Source organism: Haliotis cracherodii, unplaced genomic scaffold (genome assembly GCF_022045235.1).
Source record: "Haliotis cracherodii isolate W230 unplaced genomic scaffold, xgHalCrac1.p SCAF_9, whole genome shotgun sequence".
Lineage (NCBI taxonomy): Eukaryota > Metazoa > Mollusca > Gastropoda > Lepetellida > Haliotidae > Haliotis > Haliotis cracherodii.
The window spans coordinates 2,567,864-2,582,785 of record NW_027266343.1 but is presented as its reverse complement, the minus strand read 5'-3'; the positions used below and the strand labels follow the sequence as shown (position 1 = coordinate 2,582,785).

Sequence of the window (14,922 nt, the reverse complement as noted above, 5' to 3'; positions counted from 1 at the left end):
CACTCACTGACTAGGACATTTTATTACTTGATTTTGATTTTACACGTGTACACCAGTTGGCCTGTTGTCAAACTGTTTCAAATGTCCAAGTAAACCAATCTTTATTTGTCCAAATACAAATACAAGAAACATATACATTATTCAAAGAACACACATTGCAAGGAAAACCTGCAGTTCGAGATGCATGCACAATCGTGACATCTACTTACTCCAGAGACCGTCTCCCTGGAAACCGCTGATCAGAAACTGACAACCTACGATCAGCTAGGAAATGTACACCATCCGCGACCACTGGCTATGCTGTTGTTTACTGTGGTTTATTAATGTCTTATAGGAACCATCCTCAGTGATCCAGGGCATTATTTACGGCTTAAAAGAAGTAGCAGTCCACTGGATTGTTTCATAAGACTTTAGTTAATCTATGCCATGACATTAACTGCAGTCAAATGAAAAATATGGGTCTTCTTTTGAACAGTATATCTCCCTTCTATTGGGATAAATAACCTGACCTATTTGCAACCCAACTGTAAGTGTAATCTGATTGGACAGCTAGCATGCCTTTCAATATGGTTGAAAACAAAGCTAAGGTATCGAAAGGTCCACGGTATTTAGCCAAACAGAACAGAGATATAACACACTGGGTAATCAAGGATGGATTACGGATAGCAAAATGCCTTTACATGAAAATAGTTGGGAATGAATTTAGCACAATCAAGAAACAGGAATATAAATTGTGCGTACATGCGATAAACCGCACCAACACTTTCTTTGTGACAGAGTCGCTCAGCACCATAGAAATAACCAATCACAGACAAGAACCAGATCAGATCAATCATTGTACGAACTTGACGTTCAGAAACTCTTTCTTATAAAGCTTTCAGTACAGGGTTTTTAAGAAATACAAGAGCATAAACAGATATTTTGTGAAGTTTAATTCATGATTTATGTGAATATAACTCACATATATGTATTTATATTATAGATGATAAAATGACCAAAAAGTGGAAAAAAAAGTGTCTTTTGCATAATTTAGCTGTCATGCAGAACAATATCGGAGAAAAGAGTCTGTAAATGCCGATGGTACCAAGTGTTTCTTTGCACACAGCATACATTATCTCACTGCACATTGTCCCTGTCAAGTCACCGGACTGGATCACCGGTTAAAAGAACCTGATGTAAATGTGGCAAACTCGAAATCCTCATCAACAACATCATACAAAACCCATCTTCTAAGTCAAAGCTAATGACAAAAAGATGTCAAGTGAATGAAGCTCTCTAGAGTATTCAGTCAATCATAATTTCATAATTTTGTGTACCAGTTTATATACTTAACATTAAATTCAATTTATGAAACCACATTTTTTCGAAATATGTAAGTCCTTTTAACCTGTTCCCATTAACGCAAATCACAACCAAACAAGCCGACTGCAACATTCACCAGGACACCTAGGACAAAGTGTTGGACAGCTGATTGTCACGATAGGTATCTGCTGAGTATGGCCTTGATGGATCCAAAAGATATATGCATTTCAGATCTATATCAAAGTAGTTTTTCATAATTTTATTGATACCTCTTTTATGAGGTATTAGTTGTTTTACTTTCTGTTTCATTTTTATTGGAATGCAAATACTTGCTTTCTTTTCACATTCTCCATTTTGCACATATTTTGATGAAATTATTTTACATTTGTAACACCACAACTGTTAGTTTGAGAGGATAATTCAAATGAAAAAAATCTTTCAATAAATTCTAAAAGATTAAACAAGTCGTTGTTAAAACAATTTTGTCACTGAAGACAAACCTATATACAGATAACATAATACTTGCACAAAGTAAATACAAAGAAAGGAAGTCGGGGATACTTGTACTAAAAGACTAAAAAAAGCTTCAATAATCCAAAACACATAAAAGTAAAATACACAATGTTTGTGAAATAAAAGCTGACGACTCATAAAAGGTGGATCTAGCACTGTTTAGACTTGAGGTTGTTTGTCTGCAAGAGTAATCCTTTAGATGCAAACATAGCACTGCAACACAAAGCAATGAGTGAGTGAGTGAGTGAGTGAGTTGGGTTTAATGCCGCTTTTAACAATATTCCAGTTATATCACGGCGTGTCAGCTTAATGTGGGAGAAAAGCCCGAAGTGATGCAGGTCTCTGACGTTTACCACTTCGGTGAAACCCACAAGCACGGGTATGGTGCTGACAAACCTAGAAACATAATCGGGGCGTACCAGGATTCGAACCCACAATCATAGGTTTCTGGCATGTTCAAGGCACGCAACTCTGCACAGCGAATCGCGGCACCTCAGACGACTGGGCCACCCGTGACCCCACAAAGCAATGAAGTACATTAACTACAAAACAGATTCTAAAGATAATACAGAAATGTTTTTGTTTGTTTTAAAAAGAATATCTGAAACCATTATCACCATCCAAGAAATACCTCATAAATATGGACATTCATATTTCTTAAAAAGGCATTTAAATTATATATTTTCATACATATATATTACATTTTCATTTGATTCGTTTACATTCCAACTAACAGAAGGTTCAGTATCTAGTCATGACAATAGTGACATGAAAGTAATTAGGAAGAATTGTCAATCGGAGTGCCAAGATAGTGTAACCATGGTAACAGAGAACAAACAAACTCCCCCCAACAACATGCCAACTTTTAAGAAAACCCAGTGTTGTTACTAAATCTACATCTAATCATATAAAGTACAAGTACATAATTCCAGTATGACTAAATATAATCCTAAGCTAAGTCATATTTTAACATTATACATAACAATCAACACTTGGAAAAAAATCTAAACAATTACTTCACCAAAACACTGACAACTTGCAGCTGTGACAAATCCCTGGGCTAGTTGGCGGCAGAAGAGGGAACACAATGAGTCTAGTATACACTGCTATTCTGGTCAAATGCATTGTGATCCTGGTGAGTTGACGACAACTACATAATGCTGTTATGGATTCAGAATTTCGGTGCTAGTTTAGTCTAGAGTTACCTCCCTTCCATTCATCACAGGCTCCTGGTTTATCAAGGTATTTGAAAAGAGCGCAATTTCCAAACTCACAAGGAAAACTTACGTCAACCAATTATCACACTGAATTCCAGTAACTATACTGTAATCGGGTGAAATATGCATCACATATTCCAGTAATGAAACTGTGAATTCATGATATATTTAAAGAAAATTGTGCTATGCTTCTCTTGTGAACAAGACTTCATGAAACAGATACAATGGTAAATGATTTTCTTGAAACAATCGATCATGATGAAAATTAGTATGAATATTTATAACATGGGGATTTAACAACACAACTGTATGATAATATCCTTGTCTTGTTAAAGCATGGTCTATAAGCGAATATGAAAATTTGCGGCTTATATTGAAAGACAAGTAGTTGCAGCAAATAGTTTTAGTAGGCAATGATTCTAACCACATGCTAGCTGTGTGTTATAATACAACACATGAACACTGAACTTACAAACTAGACTGCAATGAACATGATCCCTGACAAGCTTTTCACCATGTTAGCAGACCTGCTTCATAATGCTTAGAACACAAACTCAAGTAAACATTCAGGAGAAAATACAGCCAGGATGTGTTACAGCTTACCCAGTGTGTTTGGCATTTGAAACATCATAGATTAAATCTTTAATCTGAGTCAAGTTTTAAACAAATTTAGGTACCGGAAATGAACAAATCACTGCTTCAAATTAATGATTGTGCAAAGATAAATAGTTGCAGGGTTAGACTGGGATCTAGAAGCATGTCCTATTGACATCACTGATAAGACGATCTTAAAAGCTCATTACAGCTCTATAGGTATAGTGAGTGAGTTAAAATTTTAAGTCACATCAGCTATGTTTCAGCCATATCATGACGACTCTATGGGCATAAGGGTTTTAGAGATGAAAACTTTGTGGCAATCATGGGTGAAACAAAGTGTAATATGTCAAAACACACACGTGACAGTGAGCAAAATTACACACCAAACCATATAATAGAATGTTGAGTATACATGATATCGAGCATAGATACAGCATTTTGGAAAAGAGCATGCATTTAAAGCTAACACGTTGAACTATTATCCTGGAAATTATTTCATTTGTTAGTGATGTACCTTTGGTGAACAGATATCCCCAAATGAGTTGTAACAGTGTTGTAATACCATCACACTGAGTTGTACACCTGATGCATAAATTTTTAGTATTCCTCAAGCAAATGCGTGCGCGCTGCACTCTGGACTGATCTGTTTATGTGTCATGGTGATCAGGTTGAACATCAATTGTAGGTTTCAAATGACAACACTGACTTTCACAGACTATGCTTTAGGACAGCGGCCATTTGAACCTTCTGGCCCTGGTGACCATAACAATTTAACATCAAATCATAGACGCTGAATATTGCAATTTATACAGATAATGAGAGCTATTCAAATTATTTATTTTAATATTTAAGTACAATGAACTTCTAGCATCGACACCAAACAAATCAATGTCCCCTGTTTCATTATAATGTACTTATAAATATATAGGACCCCAAATTTAAGTTAAAATTAGGCTTACTTGCACCAAAGCTAATGACAATTAAAATGCATGTTTTCTGTCACATATAATGTCAATATTTATACCATAAACACAATAAAAGAAGTGGAAAATTAAGAATGTTGATTGAAGAAACTGGTTTCTGGTCATTTATAACACTTTCAAAATATTTAAAAAACAAATTGAAATCCTGATCAAGAATTCCCCTAGAAATGAAATTACCACATCTACAATGACAAATACCAGAATTAAACAATTACAGCTAATACCAATATTTTACATTTGCTACACACATTATAAGTCTTAAATTGTGTCGTTTTGTTATTATCTTTATGTTCGCATTACAAGGGCAAGACAGTCCCACTTCAGCATGGAGCAGAGATGTATCTGAGTCAAGTGCACTGACATCACCTGCTGGGACCTAGCTCAAACCAGTTGTGTGTTTTGACACCTGTCAATCATCGTCAATCAGTCCATGGTAGGAGGGGCGATCACAGCCAGATTACAGTACTTTTTGATATACATGAACATTCTGAAAAACAACAAAAATAGAAATAAATACAAACAATTGGAAATGCATTTCTACCTTAGCTGTGGAGTTGTAGCTATTTAATGCTTTGCATTCATACGAGGACATCCACTAGTTGGTAATACATAGCTATGATTCATGACTTCATTTTTCTACTGAAGTCTGATGGTATGTTGCACTCCCCTTCACAAGCTCCATCAAAGTGCACATCACAGAACACCGTGGAATGTTGCATAACCCTTTGTTCCCAAACCATTTACTAAAAGTACACCCACTATTATGACAAAAAAGTAAGAAAATTTAAACACGAAGGGGTCTAGTTATTGCCTTGGCGACTATGTCTAAAAATAGTAACACCTGCGAAGGCGGTAAACTCTACCCCTTAATGTTTTAAAAAATAGTGAGTGAGTGAGTGAGTATGCTTTTAGGACGCTTTTACCAATATTCCAGCAATATCTCGGCAGGGGACACCAGAATTGGGCTTCACACATTGTACCCATGTCGGAATCGAACCCGGGTTTTCGGTGTGACAAGCGATCGCTTTAACCAGTAGGCTACCTGACCACCCGTTTTAAGAAATAACTGTTTTAAAAATACATTTCCAAAGTAAGGGTTGTCTGTATTAAAAAAGTAAACATTTTACGAAAACGGGGGTATGTACACAATAATGAACACTCTCACACAGTTTGTGAAGTTAATCAGCGTCAAACTATAGCAGAACATTATGAAGGCGTGCATGATAGCTATGTATTAGGGACCAGTTGATGTCGGACAGTAAAAGTGGAGCAATTCATGGCCAAGGTTTTGCAGCTTTTCTATGGAAACAATTGTACCAGCAGCAGCCGGAGCCAAAGCATGACATGGTAACCATGGGTACCACTTAAGTTAGCGGTTAACAAATCAAGATAATCATCACAATTTCAAATATTTTACACAATAAATACTCAGGCTGGGACGGTTAACTCTGGTACTCGAGTCGGGTGGGTACTTAGAAGCACTTCCCGAAAAATCGTGGTTAGTCACCTGATATATTGTTTAATGACAAAAATGATCTAGAACTCTATGGTTACACTTCAGGTCACCAATGTTCACAATTCTTTCTGACTATGCACCCATTCTTTCTTACTTATATATGTTTGAATAAAGATAAAACTTCAGTCAATTTCAGTGTATGCATGACCAGATCGTTTTATACTCGTATCTAAATATATTGTGTCCAGGGCTATGGTCAAACTATTCCCAATCGGACATATTGTACCTATCTCTTGAGACTTATACGGGTCGGTTAATAGGGGGCTGGGTACCCACGTAGTAAATTTGGACTCGTCCCTGTCCTAATAAATACATAACTAATTGGCCTTGAGTATCATGTCATTAATGGCGATGCATCAAAAGGTGTAACTGGTTTAGTACTGATTAACACTCTTTCCGATCATCCACTACGTATTCAAGAACTATCTTCCGGTGAAACTGCTGAAGGCTCCCAAATTATTATTGTCCCAAATACAACATTTGTTACATTTGACCACTTTCTAAAAGGCATACTGTTGTCATGCCAAAGGCTCACTTCTTCTGACCGGCCAACCACTGAACCACACGTCAGGTGTTCTTGCCTTAGCGCCTTTGAGCAGTTATCACTAACAGGACACGGCATGGCGTTAGAGGCGACTAACGGCATCAGGTAGTCAGGCTCAGTGACTTTCGGTTGATCCAAGTCATCGTATCCCTAATGCATACATGGATACTCATGAATCAGTCACTGGATTGTCTGGTCCAGACTCAATTATTTACAGACCGCTGTCATACAGCTGAGGGCAGCCTCACACACACACACACACACACACACACACACACACACACACACACACACACACACACACACACACACACACACACACACACACACACACACACACACACACACACAAAAAGCAGCAAGGAGGGTTTGGGTGATCCTGGCACAGTCAGGCTCATCATCCGCTCAGGGCCCTTGCCCCCACTACACGCAGCTCAGACAGCGAATGGGACTTCTCCCAGGAAGCACTGCAAAGTCAAACCCACTCGGTACTCTCCAAATGTCAGTCAACAGATTGGGAGGTACCAAACCTAAGGCACCGAGAACAATGGGGAGTCGACGACTTGGTTATTATTTATATTATTATTGTTATTATTATTGTTGTTGTTGCTGTTATCAGAAAGTGTGACTTACACAGCAGCGCCCAGAAAGAAGGTGGCTGCATGGGTCAGCAGCAGCGTGGGAAGGTTCTCCAAGTTAAACACGCCTTTCTTCATCACTTTAGTGTTCCTCATGCTCATTATGTGGCGGCGCGGCTTCGCTGTCGGGTGGCGGAACTTTCCGTTCCAGTCCCTGGCAACACAAACATCCAATATGAAACTGACCCTTGCATCAAACATGTTATGCATCTATTCAAGTCAAGGATTCTATTGATGTCAGGGATTTACATGGGCCTCAGAGGTTGATAATTGGCCCCAGTAATAATTACCAAATTGGAATTAAACTTTCCCACTTCAACCTGTTCATGTTAATGTAGTTAATAATAATTTATATCATGGCTTTGTGAGTGAGTGAGTGAGTGAGTGAGTGAGTGAGTGAGTGAGTGAGTGAGTGAGTGAGTTTTGAGCAATATTCCAGCAATATCACGGCAGGGGACACCAGAAATTGGCTCCACACTTTGTACCCATGTGGGGAATCGAACCCGGGCCTTCGGCGTGCTTTAACCACCAGGCCACCTCAGGAGGAAGAGGCTATTATGATAAGTCTTCCATGACTTGCATGTTATGTAAATTCTTCGGAATTTAAGACATAATAACCTAAAAAAATCAGTTTATGGTTATTTTGTTCAAAATTGAGATTTTTTTAAAAGTAATATTTTCCGAGGTACTTTAACATCAAGGCTCTCTCTTTTTTGTGTCCTGTTATTGGTTGAATACAAGTCACCTTGACCATTACATCAGTCGCAACTATATCTACACAAAACGCGTGAAGCCCGATTCTGGTGTTCCCCCTCCGTGATATTGCTGGAATATTGCTAAAAGCATCTTAAACCATACTCACTTACTCTACACAAAATAGGAACATTTTAACTCCCATTTGGTATATTTACTGATGATTGGGAATGATTCCGATCTCTGAGCTGGCCTAGATAAATCTGCGTGTGCATATTTATGTTCTGAAACTTGATCACATCATGAGTGAAAGGAAAACACTAAGGAATGTTGGGCAGAGTTTGTAATCTCACCCGGGTTGCATCACTTCCGGGCGACTTGACCAGTCCCAGATCCAGTCTGTGCCAGGGTCCTCCTGCAAATACAGCAGTAGAAAAAATATTCAAAAACTTAAGAGATAAGTTTAAATAAGCACAGTACTTTATCAATTAATTTTTCAAAACTCTTTGCTGAAAAGCCAAAACTAATTGAGTATAACACTTTGTTCATTAAGAGCGCCATACTATTTCAAGGACAGCACACTTGCTACGTTTATAACCCCAACACATACAGTTTGCTAAAGCTAGGCTGCAAAACTATACCCAAAACTAGCATATGTCCCAGGAATGTTTTGAAAAATTCAAAGTCAAATAACGTCAGATTTAGCTACTAAAATAGCAGTCTATTTAATCTAATTAACACAATCATCATTCAAATTTACACAATCTTCCTAATATTTAAATTTAGGTAATCTAAGTTACATAATCAGATCTTACCGGGTACATGTTAAATTCTGTTGAGCCAAATCTAATCATGCTAATAACATGTGAAATCTTTTTGGAAATCAAAAATTAAAACAAGCACTTTATGCAGTATGTTGGTCAAAACTGTCCAGTGTTCATGTAGTATAAATATAGTACTCTTAGTTAGGATCACCTGAATCTTTCACATTACTATAGTTACCGTATTCGACGTAATAAGCGCCCCGCTCTAATAAGCGCCCACAGCGATATTTGCTAATATATTGGCGAGTGAACAATCCCAATTAGTACCATTCCGATTGATCAATATACACAAGACTTATTTATTTGTGTATGATACACACTCGTGTGTTATATGCACCCTTAATTATGGGCAATGAAATTCTGGAAAAATATATCTGTCATGTATGATACGCACAGACTTTTCTTTTGTATCATTTCAGGCTGTAAACATAAAACACAAAATCTACGATCTTTCAACTCTTTCACCAAAATTATATTCTAATAAGAGCTCTCTATTTCTTATTTTGAGAGCGCCCTGGGCGCTTATTACGTTGAATACGGTAATCTGTATTGCCATGACAGATTAACTATAGAAATATGAGAGAATCGGGTGCTCTAACATTCCTTTAGAGTAGCTTCTATGTTTTATTGTCTAACATAAGGCTTACTGTGTCACTATATCTGGAAATGTGTACCAAACCAGGCAAATAATTCCATCATTATATTTTAAATCCTTTTCAAATATTATTGATACGGTTACCAGGATGCCATCACTCGCGTCAACGTAAAAGGTCTCTCTAAGGTCGTATATCAACAACACAAGTCCCCAACAATGACTGCTGAAAGACCTATCTTAAATATTTATGTTAGGAAATGTGCCTGATTAAACACACCCCTCGTGTGGTCTCAAGTCCTGGAGGACAATCTTTGACCCTGGACACTGTGCACTAACAGCTGTAATTACCCATTGCATTGAGTGGACAATGATCTGTGATCATGAGTGGTGACTGTATGGCAGGGTCACGACTATTACAGTGGTGACCTTTGACAGACAAGAGTGAGAGCGTGAATGTTGTTTTATGTCACTGTGAGCGAGTTATTGAGTGATTTGTTGACAAGCACAGATAGCTGGGCATCCATGTTGCTGTCAGTAATATTGGCTTCAACCTGATTACAATAGCAGTGGGTGCTCCGATAATAAAGATTGGTCGAGTGAATGTTGTTTTATGTCAATGTCAGCTGATTGTCTGGTCCAGATCCAATGATTTACCCCCCCTGTCACAGATAGAATATTGTTGAGTGCGGGGTCATTAAGAACAACAGGATGTCTGAAACAAATTCCCTAACTTCCACATGCCAGCTCTTCAAATCACAAAAGGTAATAAAGGCAGTCGGGTAGCCTAGTGGTTAAAGCAATAGCTCGTCATGCCGACGACCCAGGTTCAAATCCTATCATGGGTACAATGTGTGAAGCTCTTTTCTGGTGTCTCCCGCTGTGATATTGCTGGGAATATTGCTAAAAGCGGCGTAAAACCATACTCACTCTGCCTTTCACTCCAACCATAACTGTTATTCAATAGCACAAAACGATATAAGACAAGATTTTCCACAGATTAAGGACTTGGCCAGACGAGGAGATAACAGAGCCAGCACTGTTCCGACTCCATGGAGAGGACCAATAATTGTGTTTGTCATTTAAACCTTTATAGTCCGGCAGAGAGGACAAAATCCAAGAATTGGGGTATAAAGTTTTTTTTATTGCTGGATTTGTTAAAGTACACATTCTAGGTTATGAAATTGACTGATGACACTCTGTCATCTTTGGGCATTTTAAAATATTCAAGATGGCCGCCAAGATGGCCGCTAAAACATGAAAAGATCTCTTCCGTGCTAATTGTATGGAATATGGGACTACTTTTGGTGCATATCACTATTGTTTTGCCTTCAACATATTAGAATATGTTATTCTTAATGAAATAGTTTCATTTGGAAATGTAATTAATCAAAATAATAGGCAATATTGTCTATGAAAACCCCCAAATCAGTATATATCGTTATATATACATTTGTTATTATATTATTCAGTGTCAACTGGGATGCTTGTGGATTTTCTAACGATTGTTAATGTTCTATAGTTACAAAATAAGATAAATTCCCACTGCATTTTGAAATCAAATTATAAAAAACAATAAAGATAAATAAAAATAATAGTTACCTCAAAAGAGGTGCAAATAAAGCAAAACCTATTATGTCTGTTATACACATGGTTGTATTAAATTGTTTTAAATACTTTTAAGAAATTCATGCCAAAACAAACTGGACAAAAAAAGATTGGGCCAATTTTTTGGAAAAAAAGAATGGAACAATTAATGACTGGTCCCTTTCAATGGCTGCCTCCAAGCTTGAACTTGACATCTCAGCAGTGGGACCAATTTTGTAAGTATTTTTCTTCAATTCAATTTATTAAAAGTATATGAAATGCTGTATGACTTCACAAAGAATTATATAAAGTGTGTTAAATGCAAGTAGAGCATCTGATTGAAGTACATATTGCTTTACACATAGTCATAAGGAGTCGTCTGCTATTCAAGGGAGAGAACTCTCATATTACTATATTTTGGGGAGCAGTCATATTTTCGAAATGAAATGTAAGGTACATATTTTCTGTTGTCAAATGGGTCAGAAATGCACAAATTTAAATTTATACTAATTTTTCCACTTTTACAGATGGACGTGTATATTTAGTAGCAATGAGGTGCTATTTTGAGTGGAAATATGGATGTAAGGGCAAGTCAGAGAAACTTTCTACTGCAGGACCTAAGAGAATACAGACTATTATCAGCTACAGCAAACACTATGCTGATGGAAAGCATTTAGAGCTACAAAGGAACTTGGACAATGATGCCAGTGTCCAAGTACAGTGTCATAGAGGTTGTGTGTCAACATATACATCAAAAATCCATTTAAAGAGAGTTACAAAACGGTCTGTTGGTACTGAATTGAATGAACAAAATGTAAAGCGTGCTCGTCGATCTTACAGTTCTGAGTTTGACTTTCTCAAACATTGTGTATTTTGTGGAAAGGACTGCACTTTGATAAAGGATAAAAAGCATCCAAATCGATGGAGGCCAGCATATTTATTTCGCCAGTTGGAATACACATCAGAAAAAAAGTCTCTCAAGGAGGTTATCAGTGATACATGCGACGAAAGACATGATGAGTGGGCTTCTGAAGTACGGATACGGATTGAAGGAGCTGTGAGTGATCTACATGCTGCCGATGCAATGTATCACGTTGACTGTCGTTGTAGATTTATGGGACAAAGGGCAGTGGCTAAAGCAAAGTATTCTTCTCTGTTTTCTGGAGATGACCTTGATGAACCATACAAGAAACTTGTTGATTCTGTTGTGTCAGATGAAACAAGTATTTGGAACTCAGTAGAGTTGCATAAACTATATGCAGACAATGGAGGTAGCAAAATGTGTCGAAAAACTTTGAGTCAGAAACTAGCCCAGCAATTCAGTCGAGAACTCCTAGTATTGTCCTCTCCTGGATATGCCAATGTTATTGCATTTCAAACAGCAGCTTCCTCTGTTCTACGATTGGCACCGGATGAAGATGATGACCTTCAAAATTCTATTACCAAGTTGTCAAAGCAGATTAAGCAGGAGACCAAACAAATTGCAACAGACAGAGGGCATTATAAAACACGACTCACATTATCAGATGCAGAGCAGGCAACTAGCAAAACCTTAATGGAACTCTTTGCCTCCTTATCATCAAACCTTGATCACACCCCTTCAGCTCTATTGATGGGTGATATGGTAACTGGAATCTTGAAGCACACCCCTACTGACTTACAGATTGGATTCCAAAGGTATGATCCAGTTAATGCACAACTTTCAAGTAGTTTGTTCCCATGATGAAGTTCTCAGGTTCAAGAAATCAGCTGCCCACGCTGCTGCACATGATTGTGAATTATCAGGGATCATCAATGGTGATACACGTTTCACTCAAGTTGTTGTTGACAACTTTGATGCAGATATTTCATCACAAAATGGAAAGCAGTCAACACACTCCCTAGCAATGCTCGTAGCACAGACAGGAACAACTGACAATGGATCTGTTAACTCCTCTGACATCAAAGCTCTGATCACGCGAATTAGAAAGGAAGATATGGCAGTGCCTATTGACTATGAGCCTGTCATTACTCGCTATCATGGTCCTGAGAAGCCGGCAATGCCTGAAACTGCAAGACTGAAGTCACCACTGCTTTTGAAGGTATTGTGCCAACGTGTTGTGTCATCAAATGAAGCTAAGGAGAAGGATTTTCTCTTCTTAAAGGATGCAGTTACAACAGACGAGTGCCCAGAATTCAATGGATACAACACCCGATTCTCTCGGGAAAATGGTGGAACCTTGAAACCAAGCACCTCTGCTTCATACCAACCACTCATAGACATGACACCATCACACCCTGATACCATGATGACTTCCTTAGTTGAGGCTCAGCGTCTGACTCAATTGACAGGTCAAGAGATTACCGTATTCACCTGTGATCAACAACTTTACAGAGTTGCCCTTCATGTGATGTGGGTGTATCCAGACTGATTCTCCAATGTTGTTCTACGGCTAGGAGGTATGCACCTACTGATGAGCTTCGTAGGATCAGTAGGATCACTCATGGCAAATAGTGGTCTGGAAGAGGTAATGGGAAATGTGTTTGCTGGTGTGCCAAAGATGCTGTCAGGCAAGAAATTTCCACAGAACGTCAGAGCTCTTCGTATGGTGGCAGAAGAGATTTTGAGAAGTGTGCTTGCACCTGGCAGTATCAGCAGTGGCAATCAACTTCAGCTTAAACTGCAAACTCTCTCTTCAGTAAGACGTTCTCATCAAGCCTGTTTTCATTATGATGATGTATGTGAGGGCAGAGAGGGAAGGTGACTGGTCGTTGCACCTTGAAGCAGTTAAACAAATGATGCCGTACTTCTTTGCTGCAGGCCATACACATTATGCCAGATATGGTCTGTTCTATCTTAGGTCCACTGAAGCTATGCCCATCAAAATCCAAGAACACTTTCTTGCGGGTGATCATGTAATGAGACACATACCTGGCTACTGGAACGGTATCTGGAGTGACATGTGGATCGAAACAACATTTATGAGATATGGTCATGGGCAAGGGGGAATAATTGGAGTTACCCTGAGGCCTGAAACGCTTAAGACATGGGCATTAAGTCTCCACATTTGCACACAATTAGAGGAAGATGTGTTATAGATCAGTCAACACAATGTGGAAACGGGACAGGAGAAACACAAAGAAGAAAACAAATCAAGAATAGACTCGGATGCCAAGGACAGGGAGAACATTCGACAGCAGCTTCAACTTTTCATTGATCCAATGAAGCCAGAAACTCATCCTGAAGATCTTGTGAACATCGTTTCCAGCAGGATTTCTTCTTCTGCAGTTAACGTTCACGATGCAGTATCTATTGGAACAAAGCAGATGGAAAGCTTTGAGAGTGGATGGCAAAAACAGCTTTCATGAAACAATTCCAAAAAAGATGGTTACAATGGATACAGCAAAGAAGCATATCAATATTGGATCAATTAAAGTTTTCGACACAAGTTTGATCTACTCTCGTGTTATTGGTCTGCAGGCCAGCTCTCGTGATGTTGACATTAAGCATGTATTTTCTCATAAATTGGCACCAGTTCCTACTTCCATGTTCAGCGACGCTGGAGAAATGAGAGTTTGCAAGGCAAAGTCCACGATGAAACGTATTTAACAAAAGTACCAGTATCTTCTCGTCAACCAGATAATCAGACAACAGCCTTGATTATTGATGGATCAGCATTGCTGTGGGTCATTCGCTGGCCAGAATGGGGAGCAGTCCTAGATTTTTTGCTAGGTTTCAAAGCTAACATTATATCAAAATTGAAAGTTGGAGATGTGTTCTTGGTATTTGACCGCTACAAGGAGTACAGCACTAAGGATGTCACAAGGCAGGGAAGAACAACAAATGCCAGCAGTAGAGTTCATCACATGAAGGTGTCAACAATCTTACCTCCCCAGAAGGTTACCCTCACAGTCAAAGAAACAAACATGCGTTGAT

General features: G+C 38.4%; 1 protein-coding gene across 1 annotated transcript in view; it reads right to left on the bottom strand.

The window, feature by feature from the left end:
• Nucleotides 1-466: 466 nt before the first annotated feature.
• Nucleotides 467-14,922, bottom strand: part of LOC139452159 (BCL2/adenovirus E1B 19 kDa protein-interacting protein 3-like) — a 42,258-nt gene continuing 27,802 nt past the window's right edge. The window contains exons 4-6 of the mRNA XM_071233507.1: nt 8,357-8,418; nt 7,306-7,464; nt 467-5,099 (exon numbers count right to left, since the gene is read on the bottom strand). Coding sequence (XP_071089608.1) covers nt 5,036-5,099; nt 7,306-7,464; nt 8,357-8,418 — 285 coding nt within the window. The 3' untranslated portion in view covers nt 467-5,035. The remainder of the gene's footprint in view (nt 5,100-7,305; nt 7,465-8,356; nt 8,419-14,922) is intronic.